Source organism: Panthera tigris, chromosome B3 (assembly GCF_018350195.1).
Source record: "Panthera tigris isolate Pti1 chromosome B3, P.tigris_Pti1_mat1.1, whole genome shotgun sequence".
NCBI lineage: Eukaryota > Metazoa > Chordata > Mammalia > Carnivora > Felidae > Panthera > Panthera tigris.
Genome location: NC_056665.1, coordinates 59,558,264 through 59,575,248, shown reverse-complemented (window position 1 = coordinate 59,575,248; position 16,985 = coordinate 59,558,264). Strand labels below are relative to the sequence as shown.

Below are 16,985 nucleotides of genomic sequence, written 5' to 3'. Positions count from 1 at the left end.
AGCTACATTTCTCTCATGACACAGATGTCTCATTCATCAATCCCTCCATCCCTCTTGGCCTTTGTCCAGGCAGTTCCAAAAGGATTACTTACACCAAGGGGGCTTCTCAGAGCGCTGCCGGAGTTGTAGGGTAGGTGAATGCAGAGTACGGGGTGGGGAAAATGGGCTATCTGAGGCCTGGTTGCTGTGCATAGAGTCAAAGAGGGCTGGATAGAGTGGGGAGAGAGAAGGAAGGAAAAAATGAGTTTGAGGAAGAATCCAAGAACCACAGGTTCTCAACATAAGCCAAAACAAACTTACGCTTTCTCAGGCTGAAAAGTAGTGTTTCCTAGGGACGCTTCACACAAACCATTTTTAATATTTTAAACTTTATATTATGAATATTTTCATTTTCTGTTCCACCGTATCTCCCCATTTTTAAAAAAAGTTGTTGAAAGACTAGTACAATCCATACTGATACATTCATCTCCTATATTTACCACATCAATGTGTTAACATTTTGCCATACTTGTTTCACCCATTTCTTCACGCTGAAGTTCTTTTTTAAAAATGAGAGACATTATGAAACATTTCAACTCTAAATTCATCAATATTCATCTCTAAAATATAAGGAATTTTTCCTACATAGCCACACACCATTAACAAAGCTAATAAAATTTAATAGTAATACCCTAATATCATCTAATACCCAATTCATATTCAAATCTCCCTCAATTATTCCAAAAATGTCTTCTTTAGTAATATCCAAACATGAACCATGCATTACATTTTATTATGTCTCCAAAGTCTCTTTTGATCTGGAATATTATCCTCCCCCGCCCCCCTGCCACACACACCATTTATTTCCCTCACAGTGATTTTTTTAAAAAAACAGGTCAGTTGTCTCACAGAAATATTGTTTCCCACATTCTGGATTTGTCTGATTGCTCCCTCATAGAATTGTTTAACTTGTTTCACTATTGCTTGTATTTCCTATAAACTGGAAGTTAGATATAAAAGGCTTGATTAGATTATTCAGTTTAAATAACTTTGGTAAGAATATTTTAAGAGGTGATCCGATGTACTTTATATCACATCATATTAGAGGCACATAATATCTCACTGTCCCACTAAGTAAAGCTAAGTTTACTAACTGGGTTTAAGTGGCAGCCACAAGATCTCACCATTGAAAAGTTTTCTTGTTCTGATTAGAGGTAATCCTTGGGCACCATGCAACTCAATCAACATTTCACTTAATTGTGTTAGTATCCATTAATGATCCTTAATTATTTAAATGGTGATTTTCTAGTGCTATCAATCCTCCAACATTTATTAGCTGGCATATTTTCTGTAAAGAAGAGCTTTCCCTGGGGCTATTTGATTACACTGAACTGCAGTTCTTACTGAAAAGGTAAAATAAGAGTTTATTTACTTCCAATTAGTTTTCAGAGAAAAGAGGTAGTGAAAGTATTCTCCAATTGTGGCAGATGCGAATTATTTTATTTTTGCCTGCTTTTTAGTAGAATTACTTATTATTTATTATGAGCTTGTAGATTTTTATATATTCAGTGTACTTTAAATTATTTTTAAATGCTAAAATGTGGGGTGTCTGGGTGGCTCAGTCGGTTAAGCACCCAACTTTGGCTCGGGTCATGATCTCTAGGTTCATGGGTTCAAGCCCCGCATCAGGCTCTGTGCCTGGAGCCTACTTTGGATTCTGTGTCTCCCTCTCTCTCTGCCTGCCCTCTTTGTCTCTCTCTCTCTCTCAAAAATAAATAAACATTAAAAAATTTTTTAAATGCTAAAATGTTCTGATTCTGGTCAGTGGGAGCCTCTTCAGGGCTTGATCACTTCCTTGCTTTTGTTATAACATGACTCAGGACCACCTTGTAATTTCCTTGTTCTAGACCATGCATTCTCAACAAAATTGGTTCTGGTGAGGGTGAAAAAAAATCTTAGCTATTCTGCTGGTTTGTGGTCCATCACATGGTCACAGACCATAAACACACATGTATTGTATATTTGTGGTATTAAAATTCCATATGGTGGGGGCTACAAGGGGAAAAACTAAAAGACTCTGGGGATGGAGTGTGAACATTGGATTTCTTTTCACTTATTTAGGTCTTCTTTAATTTATTCAGCAATGTTTTATAGTCTACCGTGCAGAAGTCTTTAAACTTCTTGGTTAAATTTGCTCCCAGGTATTTTATTCTTTCAGATGTTATTATAAATGGTATTGTTTTCTTAATTTCCTTTTTGGATTGTTCATTGCTGTTTACAGAAACACAATAAATTTTTGTGAGTTTATCTTGTACCCTGCAACTGGGCTGAATTTGTTCATTAGTTTTGGAAGGGTTTTTTTGAGGATTCTTTGCTTTTTTTCTATATAGGGCCATATCCTCTGCAAATAGGTTTAATTTCTCCCTTTCCAATTTCAATTCCTTTTTTTTTTTTCTTGCCTAATTACTCTGCCTAAAATTTTCAGGACAATGTTGAGCAGTGGTGAATGTGGGCATCTTAGTCTTATTCTTGAATGTAGGGGAAAAACTTTTAGTCTTTTGCCATTGAGTATGATGTGTGTTATTGGTTGTTCATAAAGACCCTTTATCATGTTGAGGAAGTTTCCTTCCATTCCTAGTTTGCTGAGTGTTTTTTTCGTGAAAGGGTATTGGATTTTATCAAATGCTTTTCTATGTCAACGGAGATGATTGTGAGTTTTTCCCTTTGTTCTTTTATTTTTTATTTTTTAAAAGATTTAATTTTTTAACTTGTAAAAATAATGATAGAACAATTTTTTAAGTTTATTTATTTATTTTGAGAGAAAGCATGCACACACATGGGGAAGGGGCAGAGAGAGAGAGAGAGAGAGAGAGAGAGAGAGAGAGAGAGAGAATCCCAAGCAGGCTCTGCTCAGTGTGGAGCCTGACTTGGGCTCAATCACATGACCGTGAGATCATGACCTGAGCAGATATCAAGAGTTTGATGCTTAACTGACTGAGCCACCCAGGTGCCTCTTTTAATTTTTAAATATTTTTATTTTTATTTTAGAGAGAGAGACAGTGCATGCAAGCAGGGGAGAGGGGCAAGTTGGGGGGGGGGGCAGAGACAGAATGAGAAAGAGAGAGAGAGAGAGAGAGAGACTCTATGCTCAGCACAGAGCCCAAAGCAGGGCTCAATCCCATGACCCTGGGATCATGACATGAGCTGAAATCAAGAGAGGAACACTCAACCAACTAAGCCACCCAGGTGCCCCTCTTTTTGTTCTTTTAATGTAGTGTATTACATTACACTGACTGATTTTCTTATGTTGAATCATACTTGCATTTTTTTTTCACTCTTGCATTCTTGAGGTAAATCTCACTTAGCCAACTTGCTGTTGGATTTGGTTTGCTAGTATTTGGTTGAGAATTTTTGCTTCTCTATTTATAAGGGATATTGGTCTGTAGTTTAATTTTCTTATGGTGTCTTTATCTGGCTTTGGTATCAAGGTAATGACGGCTTCATAGAAAGTATTTTCTCCTATTCTATTTTTTGGAAGAGTGTGAAAAGTATTAGAGTTAATTCTTATTAACTATTTGGTAGATTTCACCAGTGTGCTATCTTGTCTTGGACTTTTCTTTCTTGAAAAGTTTTTCTACTGATTCAGTCTTTTTCTCTCTTACAGGTTATGTTCAGATTTTCCATTTCTTCTTGGGTCAGTTTTTATAGTTTCTGTGTTTCTAGGAATTTGTTCATTTCATCTAGGTTATCTAATTCATTGGCATATAATTATTCATAGTGCTCTCTTATAATCCTTTTTATTTCTGTAAAGTCAGCAGCCATGTCCCCAGTTTTATTCCTGATTTTGGTTATTTCCATCGACACTTGATTTTTCTTAGTCTAGTTAAAAGTTTGTCAATTATGTTAATTTTTTTCAAAGAACCAACTTTTGGTTTTGTTGATTCTTTCTGTTTTCTATTCCTTCCTTCTTTTGTCTTTGTTCTAATCTTCACTATTTCTTTTCTTCTACTAGCCTTGGGTTTAGTTCCTTAAAGTATAAAGTTAGGTTTTTGGTTTACCATCTTTCTTGTGTTCAAATGTAGGTGTTTACAGGTATAAATTTCACTCCTAGTACTGATTTTGCTGCATTCCATAATTTCTGGAATGCTGCATTTTCACTTTCATTCATCTCAAAGTATATTCTAACTTCCCTTGTGATTTCTTCTTTGACGCATAGGTTAAGAATATGTTTAATTTCAGGGTGCCTGCGTGGCTCAGTCATGATCTTGAGGTTTGTGAGTTTGAGCCCCCATCAGGCTCTGTACTGACAGCTCAGAGCCTGGAGCCTGCTTCAATTCTGTGTTTCCCTCTCTCTGATCCTCCCCCCACCCTTTCTCTCTCTCTGTAAAAAATAAACATTAAAAAAACCAAATGTTTAATTTCTCCATATTTGTGAATTTTCCAGTTTTCTTTCTTTTAATGATTTCTAGCACCATTCCAGTGTGGTTAGAGAGGATATTTGGTATGATTTCAATTTTTTAAAATTTATTTTTTTTGTGTCCTAGCATATGGTCTATCCTGTAGAATATTCCATGCGCACTTAAGAAGAATCTCTATTTGTTGGTGATGGAATGTTCTATATATCTGTTAAGTTTAGCTGGTTTATAGCATTATTGAAGCTGTTTCCCTACTGATCTTCTGTCTGGTTGTTTTATCTATTATTAAAGGTGAGATATTACACTATTATCATAGAACTATCTCTCCCTTCAATTCTGTCAATGTTTGTTTCATATATTTGGGGACTCTGTTGTTTGGTGAGTATATGTTTATAATTTTTGTTGTGTTCTTGATGAACTGACCTTTTTATCAACATAGAGTGACCTTCTCTGTCTCTTATAACAATTTTTTATTGAGAGACCATTTTGTCTGACATTGGTATAGCTACCCTGGCTCTCATTTCGTTATTATTTGCATGGGATATCTTTTTCTATCCTTTCACTTTCAACCTATTTGCACCTTTGGATCTAAAGTGAATTTTGTGTAGATAGCATATAGTTGAATGACTTTCTAAAAAACCCATTTTGTTAATCTCTGCCTTTTAATTGGAGAGTTTTATTCATTTACATTTAAAGTAATTACTGATAAGGAAGAGCTTAATTCTGCCATTTCACTATTTGTTTCTATACAGCTTATACTTTATTTTTTTCCTCCTTTGCTCCATTACTATAATCTTTGGGTTTAATTGATTTTATGTAGTGTACCATTTTGATTCCCTTCTCATTTCCTTTTCTGTATATTTTCTAGATATTTTCTTAGTGATCATCGAGGAGCTTACAATTAACATTCTAAATTTATAACAATCTTGTTTGAATTGATGACAGTTTAGCTTCAATAACATACAAAAACTCTGCTCCTATAAAGCTCAGCCCTCACCTTATGTTGTTACTGTCACAAATTATATCTTTATTTATTATATGCCCATTAATACAGACTTGTGATGATTGTTTTATTCATTTATGTTAAGTTATATATGACACAAAAAGAGAAGTTACAAATCAAAAATACAGTAATGCTGACTTTTATATTTACCAATGTAGTTACCTTTGTTTTGGTATGGTATCAAGTCACTATCTAGTGTCCTTTTATGTCAGCGTCAAAGGCTACTTTTAGCATTTCTCAGAAGGTCTTAATTTCTCTTTCATTTCTGAACAGTTTTGCTACATAAATAATTATTGGTTGACATTTTTTTTTTCTTTTAGCACTTTAAATATGTCATTCTATTGCTTTCTGGCCTCTGTGATTTCTGATGAGAAATTGGTTGTTAATCTTACTAAAGATCCCTTGTATGTGACAAGTTGCTTTTTCTTACTACTTTCAAGATGTTCTGTGTCTTTTGACAATTTGATTATAATGTATCTCAGTGGATTTTTTTTTATGTTTATTTTTGAGAGAGAGAGACAGAGGTGAATGGGAGAGGGGCAGAGAGAGAAAGAGGCACAGAATCCAAAGCAGGCTCCAGATTCTGAGCCGTCAGCACAGAGCCCGATGCAGGGCTCAAACCCACGAACCATGAGATAATGACTTGAACCAAAGTCGAGCGCTTAATTGACTCAGGTCAATTGACCCAGCTGCCCCTAAGTGGGGATATCTTTGAATTTATCCTTCCTGGTGTCTGAATTATTTGGATGTATAGATTTGTGTCTTTATCACATTTGAGAAGTCTTCAGAGCCATTATTCAAATATTTTTTCTGCCTCTCTTTCTTTCTGGGACTCCCACTATGAATATGTTGGTATCCTTGATGGTATCCCACAAATATCTTTGGCTCTGTTAATTTTTTTCATTCTTTTTTCTTTCTCCTTCTCAAAATGGACACTTTCAAATGACTTATCTTTATTTTGCTGACTCTTTCTTCTGCATGCTCATATCTTCTAAGAAACCCTCTAGTGAGTTTTGCGTTTGTTACACTTTTCAGTCCCAGAATTTCTGCTTGTTCCTTTTTATATTTTCTATCTCTTTAATGACATTCTGTATTTGCTGAGACATTCTCCTGATGTCCTTTAGTTCTTTGTCCATGGTTTCCCTTAGCTCATTAACCATATTTAAGATAGCTGATTTAAAATATTTGTCCTAGTGAGTGCTTCCTCAGGGACTGTTTCCATTAATTTCTTCTGTGAATGGATCATATTGTCTCATATCTTTGCATAGTGTATAATGTTTTGTTGAAAACTAGACATTTTGAATGATGCATTAACTCTGAGTATCAGATTATTCCCCCTCCTTAAGGTTTGTTTTCATTGTTTGCTGTAGGCTGTGGCTGTTTAGTGATTTTTCTAAACTCTTTTTGTGAAGTCTGTCTTCTTTATCATGTGTAGTCTCTGAAGTCTCTGTTCCTTTAGCTTGTTTCACAACTAGTGTTCTGACAAGGATTTCCTTGAATGCCAAGAACCAAAAGAAGGGGAGGGGAAGATGGGGGGAAAGGAGAAGGGAGGGAAGGGGAGTTCTCTCAGCCTTTACAGATTGGTTCTGTGTTGAGGTATTCCTTCAACAGTTAGCAAAACTGTTTACAACTCCCCCTTGGTCTTCACTTCTTGCTTGTGCCAAGTACAGAGTTCAACCAGAGGTAAAATCTTAGGGTCATCTTGTGTGTTTTCTGCACATGCGTCCCTCCCTAGGCATGCAAATGGCTTCTAAATTCCCCAGAATATGTGGGTGCCTTTGAATGCTTTAATTTTCCAAAAAAATTCTCTCCCTAAGTCTTTACCCCAGGCTTTCAGTACACTTATTGTTTGCCTCAATTATAATTTTTGCCCCAGGAAGCAGCATGTTATTCATAAGCCTTACACTGTTTTCAAGGAACACTCTCTGCTACTTTACTGCCCTGATTCAGGTCCAAGTTAAGTGAAACAAAGGTAAGTACCCTGTGACAGTCTTTAGGTTAGACAAGTTAGAATAGATAAATTAGAATAGACAAACACAATTCTTTGAGAATAAAGTCTGTTCTCTCTTTGGAACCAGGGACCAGAGCCCCACACTGAGAACATGGCCTGCCGTCTTTAAGACTGATGCCAAAGTTGGGGAGAGGGTGGGAATAAGAGACAGTAAAATGATGGGAAGCTTTCTCCCATTCTTAGGTTGCCTCTTTCTCAATTGACCATTTTCCTGGTTGATGCAAACTTTTGATTATTTTCCAGAGTTCTGACAAAGCTGATTCTGATAGTTTTTGCTTGATTTTTTGGTGCTTCTATGAAAAGACAAGCCCTTGGAACAACCTATTAATTAATTTTTACATTTAGATTTCTCAAATGTAAAATAAACATTTCTGAAATGTAGAAATAGACATTTCTAAAATGTCTATCTTTCCCCCAGTATTTTGAAATACTAACTTCATCTGTTTGTATATTTTCTATTCTGTTGATTGGTCTCTCTGTCCATTCACGTACAATACAACAGTGTTTTCATAATAGAAGTTTTATAGAATGTTGTGAGATCTGATAGGGCTAGTAACTTTTCACTACTCTTCTTTTTGAGGTTTTCTTTGGCTACTCTTGCTTATTTTTCAATGACAACTTCAGAATCAATTTGTCTGACTTTAGAAAAACAGCCGCATTTTTATTGGAATTATGTTAAATTTATAAATTAACTTGGGAAGTTATGATGTTGAATTGGCCTATGCAATTAAACAATTTTTCAAGTCTACTTTTGTGTCTTTTTAGAGTGCCTATATTTTTAATTTATTATTCATGTTCTAGGAAGCACAGGGGCAGAGACAGAGACAGACGTACAAGATAAGAGTATTCTCCATACCTGCAGATGCCTGTGCTTGGGCATCAGTGTGGCGCTGGCAGACGCTACTCAGGAATTCACTCACTTGACGCAGGGAAAGGGCATTATGCAGTGTTTCCAGAGGGTATATGGTAGGCACCATGGAACACCCTTCAAATCCTGTTAGAAAAGAGATGGGCAAAGTCAATGTTATTCCTGCCAGATATACCCCAATTGTCCAAGGAAGCATGGAGAGTCCCTGAGAGCCATCAGGAGAGTCCGTGGCTTTTGGAGATGGGGTATCCAAGATTCTCAAGAGTGGGAACTCTTTAGAGCCCATAAAGGAGTCTGTTTCTCACTTCCAGATTTCCTAAAAAGTCTACCTGCTAAGACCTCCAAGTGAATCGAATCATCTCTGATCCTACCTATGGAGAGCCTGCAATGACCCATGGAAAAATCAACAGAATTCCAATAGGGTAAGTACCTACATTGCTCCTGCTCTTTCTAGGGGAATAAAACAAAAGTCCAGAGCTAATGGTGAAATTGTAGGTCTAAATGAGGTAGGGAGGTCATGGAGCTGGGAAGAAACAGCAGGTTTCAGGGATCATGTAAAGAGAACTGGATTAAAGAGGAGGGCATGGAATCTGAGGAGGGGTTCATGCAGATTTAGGATATGGGTAGAAAGACTAGCTGAAAGCTAGTCTGGAAGCAAGCTGGAGTGCATGCAATACACATGAAGCTCAGCCCAGGAAAACCACATGCATGAACAGGCTGGGGGATGGAAGTTCTTTCTTGGTCATTTCCATCACATCAAAGCTTCTCCCTTCTGCTCTCACTGGAAAACCCCAGAAGACTTGCTAGAATTTCTCTAGTCCATCAGGAAAATGAGGCAAACCCCTAGGAAAAAGAATAAATACTGATTCTCTGTGCTGAACCCAACAATTCCAAGGTAAGTTCCCCAGTCTGGGTTGGGTGAAGTGTAAACCTAAATTTGGAACCTTAATCCCAGGGCCTCTTGATGAAAGAAAAAAAAAAGTCCCCATTAGAGGATTAAGAACACACATCCCAAGTACTTTTTTCAGCCCCCAATCTTTCCTATGTCTCTTTACAATTCCTTAAAGAAACTAAGAGTAGGCACAACAACAATACCTATGTAAGACATAGCCTCTTGTTCCCTAATGACTAAAATCTATAACTCAAAAAGATTACACCTGACCATCTTCTAAGCTCTGGCCCTTGTGTGCTTCAAAGATTCGATTAAGACATTTGTGCCCCAATTTTCCCCTGTACTCTAGTGGCAGGAGCATAGAAGTATATAGTCTTTAGCTCCTCAGAGGGGCTAGAAAAATATTTAGATTTGAAGATGGTGGTAGCTGAGGGTTATAGACACAAGAGCAGATTCCAGGGCAAGAGACTATTCCTATACTGAATAGACTTGGGAATGGGTAACATTAGGAGGCAGTGAGAAAGGAGAACAGGAAGGGGATGAGCAGCCAATGCTACAGCTACCAGGCAGTCTGGCCCCAATCCCATCCAAGCAACTAAATGCAAGTCACATAACCTTAGGGTAAACAGGAGAAAGGAATAGGTGGACTCTCCTGCCAGAAGTGCAATAAGCAAAGCAGTCATCCCAGCCAGGGTAACGGCAGCAGCCAGCTTGGTGGCAGGGGGTACCGTAGAGGCACTCGGGGTCATCCTGGCCTGAGCGCAGCCAGTTCCGGAAGAGGCGCAGGTGGTAGGAGCACTGGTGCAGGTGATGCGCCAGCGTGGCATCCAAGGAGACTGGCCGGCCCCCTGGACAGTCAGAGGAAAAACTGCGCAGCAACCGGACCACAGGGTGCTGGTCATCCAGCAGCTCTGGAGGGGATGGGGGGGACCACGGCAGGAAGCACAAAGATAAAGAAAGAGAAGAGGGAGAGACAATGAGGGGGGCACTGAATGGCACAAGCATTACTAGGAAGTGGGACCACTCAACTCCAAGGTGAGCTAAGAGAGAAGGAGAGATGGTCAGAACCACTGGGTATCTCTTGCAGGGAAGAAGAGTCGGCATCACATGGAATCTAAAAGAAGGGGCTAGTGAAACCTCATCATACAGCAAGGCCCTCCCCTCTCTCACTGAGGATAAATTAAGTCAGTGCTTACAGAGAGCAGTCACATCATTCTAGATGGGGGTAAGCTGGCAGTTTTGTGGCTGGAAGTCTTGATTAGAGCTCCAGTGTCCCTGGTCATCCCTGAACAGATGATCCCTGAACATCCCTACTTAGGGCCTGCTTCACAGACAAATGTATTTATAAAGTTGGTATAGAGATGCAAAGATTCAAAGTCACTTAGAGAAGAGTATCAAAAATGGTAGAGGGAATCAAGATAGAGTTTGAAGCTAAAAAGGCTCAGGCCAGGCCTCTGGACCAGACTCTAAAATAGCCACAGACAGGGAAGGTATTAGATAGGTGGCTAAGGAGATTGGCAGAACACCAGGTATAGAGTTCCTTTTAAACAGAGTATGTAAAAAACGGAATCCGTAAGTGAAAATGATGATATTGACTAATCAGCCTTTACTCTTACCCAAATATGCAGATATTTAAAAAATAATTGCATAAATCTCAGGATTCAGGAGACACTGTATCTATTACATAAGCCAAAAAAAAGTTAGGTAATTTTATATTTTCTTCCCACTGCTGTCTAACTTTGGTCAGCTGGTGAGTGGAAAAGCTTCAATCCTGAACCACTTACAATTTTAGCTGCGTGGCAAACTTTGTGGATATATGCAATTCAAATGCAAAAGGTTGAAGGCAGTGAAAGGCATGTGGAAAGGGGCATAGGAGGAGCAATAAGGAAAGGATCCTAGGAGAAAGGTATGCTGTCTTAAGACCTGATGGTATAGACAAGTTATGTTAGGGTAGCTAAAGAACTCCCAGACCAGAAGTGGTTCCACAGAGTGATCTTATGAGACTATGGTTTCCAGAGACATTATTATGGATGTCAGGAGAGGTTTCAGCTCTATCCAGGCACTAAGTGTATCCTACAAGAAATGGGCTTGGTAAATCCAATGGGTACACTCTAACATTCTGGATAAGGGTAAACTAGTCTCTTTTCCACTATATTAGTTTACTTTAGTGAGTTCAGCATGCAGTTTAGTAATGGGCCATACTTGTATACTCAACATAGTCACAGGATGTGACAGAAGCATATCAGGAACAGAGTCAGGGATAGGCTGACAGATGTTCTCCTGCTAAAGTGAGATACTGCCTTGCCTCCTTGCCAAAGCTAGGTCAGGTTTTCCAGCTGCTATTTCAAAGACAGACCTCATGGCAAGGAAATGGTGATGATGGGACAGTAGGTTGGCATATTGTTGTGACTAATCTGCATAAACAATTGTAGACAGAGCATCCACTCTGTAATTGCTGGGTCAGTGACGCAAGATTTGACCATGGGGTAGAGCCCTCATGTTGTCCAGAGGGACAACTTAAATCTAGATAATCTTCAGCAAGAGATGTAATAGCTCCAAATTTCTCCACCAGGTAGATCCCAGATTCTGGTATCTGAGGCACTTTAGCCTCCAAACTCAAGTACAAGAAGAGGGCCAGAAGGTCTCTGAGGAAGTGTGCAGGGTGTCAAAGGAGATCCTGAATTTTCTCTCCTGCACCATATCTGAATTGTCCAGGTCTTTCTTCTGCTCTTCCTTCAGGAGAATTAATTCTTCTCTTCTTCAACTGGTGAGGCTGCTAACGAAGGCTTCAGGGAACTAGAGATATATAGGTTTGAGGATCTGTTTTATGAATTTGGATCTTTTCTCATAAAGCCTAAGAACTAGGCTAAATCAGTGATTTAGCTCTGATTTCAGGGGCCCAATTTCCTGGTACTATATTCTATACTCTAAGTAACACATCTCATAAGTCCAAGTCCCAAGTTGTGGGGTTGGGTTGGTGCGTGAGGCTCTACTCTGGAGATGATTGTGACACATGAAGGTCAGAAGAATTTGGAGCTAAATGTGAAGGCACAGCGATGCCACTCTAAAAGGGGGGCTCCTGTCACAGGCACAAATGGGAGTCAGGGTGGGGGTGGGGTTATAAACCGAGCAAGTATAGGCTAGTCAACCTAGGGAGATTTCAGCAGTGCCTAGTGGAGAAGTATGGCCTGACTGGGCTAAAATCTAGCAGCTGCCACTGGCTATGGAGGTTTTTCCAGCCAGGAAGCCAGGCTAATTTTGCCTCCTTTGCAGAGTCTTAGTTCTCAGACAGAAGAAAATCATATATAAAGAAACCGGATTTACCTTGAAAACAAGGTACAAGGCAGAGAGAAACGAGGAATATGAAGGATAAAACAGGGAGTAAGTCCTGGGTTTCCCTGCCATGCCCTACAAAGAGACCACAGCTCTTCAATTTTTGGTTTACACAGATCTCTAAACTCTCCCACCTTAGTATGACCAGACCAGTTCTTCAATATTCTTGAAGTATTATTCCTTCCTAAGTCCCCCAGAATTCCCAGGTGACATCTCAACCTTCACTTCAAGCTTATCTGAGATAGCAGTGTCTTAGGCTGGGGCTAAAGGGAAACTGTGTAGTAACTCGTGTTATATAACCCAAGGTACAATCCCTTTTCCTTTACCTACTACCTCCTACTCCTTTCTTTCTCTCTTTATCCCAAATTGGTCTGGGCTCCTGTTTTCTAGGCCAACACCCTAGGTTAGTAGTAACATAAAGCAAATGTCAGGAGCACAAGAGCCACATAAAGTACACACAATGATAGGAGATAGGAATATGGTGATGGAAAACTGTAAACTCAAGACCTTATGGGTATGCTTGGGAGCTGGGAACTGCAGCAACATTGCTCCAAAAGAGAAACAAATTAGTCATTCACTCCAACAAAAAGTTGGAGAAAAAAACAGGAAGACCAAACTTATAAGCTGAGGAGTAGGGGGAAAAAAAAGACATGGGGATAATACAGGAAATACTATTCTCTTCCTAAGAAGGAGAACCATTGTCATGTTTGTACAAAGCCCAGCAGTCATGTGATGGGAAAGGGAGAGGTTTAATTAATGTTTTGGTGATAATGCTGAAAAAAGTGACAGAACAATGATGATGGTGACCATGGATGTAAATCCCTGAGTTGCCACACGGATAGAGCAGCCAGGCTGCAGCCAAGAGTAAAGTTTGTCACAACAAGGAGTATGTCCCAAGAGGGACACTGGTGAGTGGTTCAGAGACACCAGGTTGCCAACACAGTGGAAGACAGAGGCAGAGTCAGTGTCAGAACTCAGAGGTTAAGTGTCTGGAGGTGACATGATGAGGGGGAATGACATTGAGTCAGAAGCAAACGTACCGTTAGTCGGATGCTTTGCAAACGACACAGAAAATCGTTTTACGGCCGGGACAAACAAGAGCTCTGGGGAGAAAAGACATCATGGGGATTATACCCACCCCTGCCCCCACCCTCTGCTCTGGAATTTGCCCACAATATACTCTGTTCTTTACAGTTAGTATATGATCTGTTCCCACCCCACCCCCTAGATTCCTGACTACTACCTTTTGATCTTCTCCTTTGCTATAATCTCCTTGTAGGAATCTGTGTGTCATTTCTACCACAGTACGACCCCACAAACAACCCTAATTTCACCACAACATTCTCTTTCTGGTCATTTGGAAATAAAATCTGTGTAAAAACTTTCCTCCCTTCCCCCAATCTCTTTCCATATCATCTTTTCTGCCTTGACTGAGCAACTTCCCCATCCCTGATTTCCTAGATTTTAATTAAGATTCCACTGCATTCTTCCTGACCACGGATCATCCTCCTTGGTCCTTGCTCCTATAGGCCAGAATCCAGGAAAGAATATAAAGGTGGAATAAATTGATGTAGCAGGGCTGTATGTGGGAGATTATGAAGGGATAAGCATAAATAAGTAGTATTTGTATGGTGAGAGGGAATGCAAATGGAGGGGTGCATGGGGTCTTGGTTCCTTCTCCCCTCTATAATTGATGAAGAAAACTTGCTATAAGGCCAGAGTCAGTGCCACTTTAAGTATGAATAGTTCTTGAGCTGTGTCCGCGCTGGGGGACAAGTGAAAAAAAGAGTTGCCCCCCAAACCCACCCACATACCATCTCGGTGCTTGAGACTGGCAGGTGGTAGCTTTTTGCCATGGCTGCGGGCGTAGTCCTGAAGATTCGGAGCGCTGGAGGAGCCACCCAGCACTGTGGTGCTGAACAGCCCTGTGCACTGTGAGCCTGCAAGGCCGGGAGTGCATTAGTAGCCACACAAAGCTGCAATTACCACACAGAAGTACACATAACTTCACATGACAACATCAAGACACATACATATAGCTACTCAGAGCCACCACCATGTGGCCACTTCTCATAACCACAAACAGATTTCACTATTGTCCATAGTCGCACCGGGCAAGCAAGGTAGGGATTCTGCTAAAGATCTATATACTAGATACAAGAGACCACTACAAATACAATGTTAGTCATATTAGGGGACTCAAAGCTACTGAAAGGCATAGACTGTTTTCCAGGTGACTCTTAGGAATGCTAAAAGAATAGGTAGATCTCTCTAGATCTCCCTAGATTTAATTCAGTGCTCCTTACCCTGGATATAGAGTTTGAAGAATTGAGAAATATAATACTTTATAGACTTACAAGGAAAGAACTTTGATTGAAACTAGAGACTAGGTTTTGAGCACTCAGCCCAAATTTCAAGTTCATGTAAGTTTCAATCCCTCCTAAGTTTTTCATCCAACATTCCCCTCCTTCTATCTCTCTTCAGGCCTTTTTTATGTTTCCCAAGAAAAGAAGTACGAGACTCACTGAATTTTTAAAGCTGGAAGGGACTTAAAGATTATCCAGTACAATCTCTTCATGTTAGAGGTGAAGAAACTGAGAGTCAAAAGGGATCTCATTTACTCAAGGTCATATAGTTTGTTAGGAGCTAAGCTAGACTAGAGTCCAGGCCTCCTGATTCTGAAGATCAGTTGTGTTCATTTAGAAAAGACATAATTATTTTTTTCATCAAGAAGAAACAGAGCATTGTTTCTGAAGTGAAGATGGACACAAATTAAAGGCATGTGAAGAGTCCGGTGACTGCATGCAGAACATGCCTACTGTGTGCTGAGGACCCTATTAAGAATGAGGACCTGATAAACACGAAACAATGAAAAAGCCATGTTTTTCTGCTCTCAAACATTTATTGTCTCATAAACCCTATCTCAAAGCCAGATGCCTACACACATAAGTTCAAAGAAAGCAAAGGGAACTCTACTGCCAGAGGAGTAAATAAAACTTAAAAAATCTCTGAAGCAAATAAACCAGTCAATGTTCCAGATATTATTGAGAGTAGGGTTGAGACTCCAAAGTCCCCTCTCCTACTGTAGCTCACAAGGACAGAGTGGGAGGAAAGAGACAAGATTGACACCTAAGTTTCAGGAGTTGCATCTCTCCTTCCAAATCCATCTTAGCCAAGGCCTTGGCTTTGGCTTTGGAACTTAATATAGCAGAGATGGATAGAATGGAAAGGAGGTCAGCTTCCTTTGAGCCCACAAAGAAGGTGTCATGGTTTCAGGGGTCCCAGCATTTCAAAGCTACCATAAAAATCAAGAAGCTTAGACGGCTAATAATCTCTGTCCTGGAATTCAAGATTGCTGCTCTATGCAGCACCTTCTCCTACTTTTCATGTGTAAACAGGCTCTAGAATGGGGCTCAAATAAAGCTTGTTAAATATGTCTACTTTTCTTCACAGAAGCTGAAACTAGCAGACTTTATCCCAGACCACCCGAGCTTTGTTCTATATTTACTTCATCCCCTAATAATTTTCTGGTGCCATCCTGCCAATCTTGCCCTGTCCAGTCCTTGGATCATCTCAGAGGGTAGTGTCTAGGTTACCACCACCCTTGTTCTTGACAGCACTCCTACTCAACTGGGCCTGACACACCTATCCTCATTTTCAGCCTACTTGAAACCTATTCGTTACTGAAACTTCTAGGAAGAGAAGTCTGTGTCACAGATCCATCAATTTGCCATTTATTTTCCAGGCCCCAAACCATCTACCTCATCTCAGGGATCTAGAAGGCAACCTACTTCCATAAAACTAGCCAGGAAAGTTACCAAAACTTTTCTCCCCCTTGCTGGTCCAAATGCTGATTATGTTTAGGCCAAGAAATTGCCAAGGACAAAATTAACAGAAAAATGAAAGGAGCTAAATGGAGTGAATAATAGGACAAGATAGAAAGAGCCAGAGAACCAAGTCCAGACGCCACACAATTGTCTCTAACTGCCAGTTTACTTACTGGCTCACAAGACACTGTATTCAAAGATAGCCCCTCCCAAGGACCACTCCCCGCTCCCAAAGAATACAATACCCTCTGAGGCTTGGTCCTTCCTGCAGTCTGTGTTCTTAGGAAAGGTTGAATGATGTTCTCCACCCCTCTCCAGGAATCAAAAAAATCAAGAGACATTCCCTCAAAGTCCTGAGAGAAGCCTCTGCCACTACACCAGTCTCAGATTTGTCCCTCAATTTTCAGGAAGGAAGGAAAAAAAATTACAGGATTAGGAAAGGATGAAAGAGCCATGGAGGTAGGAGGGGCCTGAGCAGGGATACAATAAACATAGGTCTCAGAGGAAGACATGGCACAAGTTGTCCAAATGAGGAATATGACACTTATGAGGAGGTCACAAGTACATCTATTTATAGTTTTGTCTCTGGTAACTCTGAAGTATCAGAGTCTCCATGGCCCCTTAAGGTTGGGGCTAGACTGGGAGGACAGATAAGGA

The 16,985-nt window shown here is 39.9% G+C and overlaps 1 protein-coding gene across 19 annotated transcripts in view; it reads right to left on the bottom strand.

Annotated features, from left to right (window-relative positions):
- The window catches only part of PPIP5K1 (diphosphoinositol pentakisphosphate kinase 1), a 42,833-nt gene that overhangs the window by 5,953 nt on the left and 19,895 nt on the right, over positions 1–16,985 (bottom strand). For 10 of the 19 annotated variants that reach the window (XM_042989001.1, XM_042988999.1, XM_015537388.2 and 7 more), the window contains 4 exons: positions 14,316–14,441; positions 13,542–13,604; positions 8,265–8,402; positions 93–206 (listed from right to left, as the gene is read on the bottom strand). In XM_042989001.1, coding sequence (XP_042844935.1) covers positions 93–206; positions 8,265–8,402; positions 13,542–13,604; positions 14,316–14,441 — 441 coding nt within the window. Of the gene's footprint in view, positions 1–92; positions 207–8,264; positions 8,403–9,896; positions 10,080–13,541; positions 13,605–14,315; positions 14,442–16,985 lie in introns of all 19 variants that reach the window. The other 9 variants (XM_015537390.2, XM_015537392.2, XM_042989006.1 and 6 more) reach the window with 4 other exon arrangements.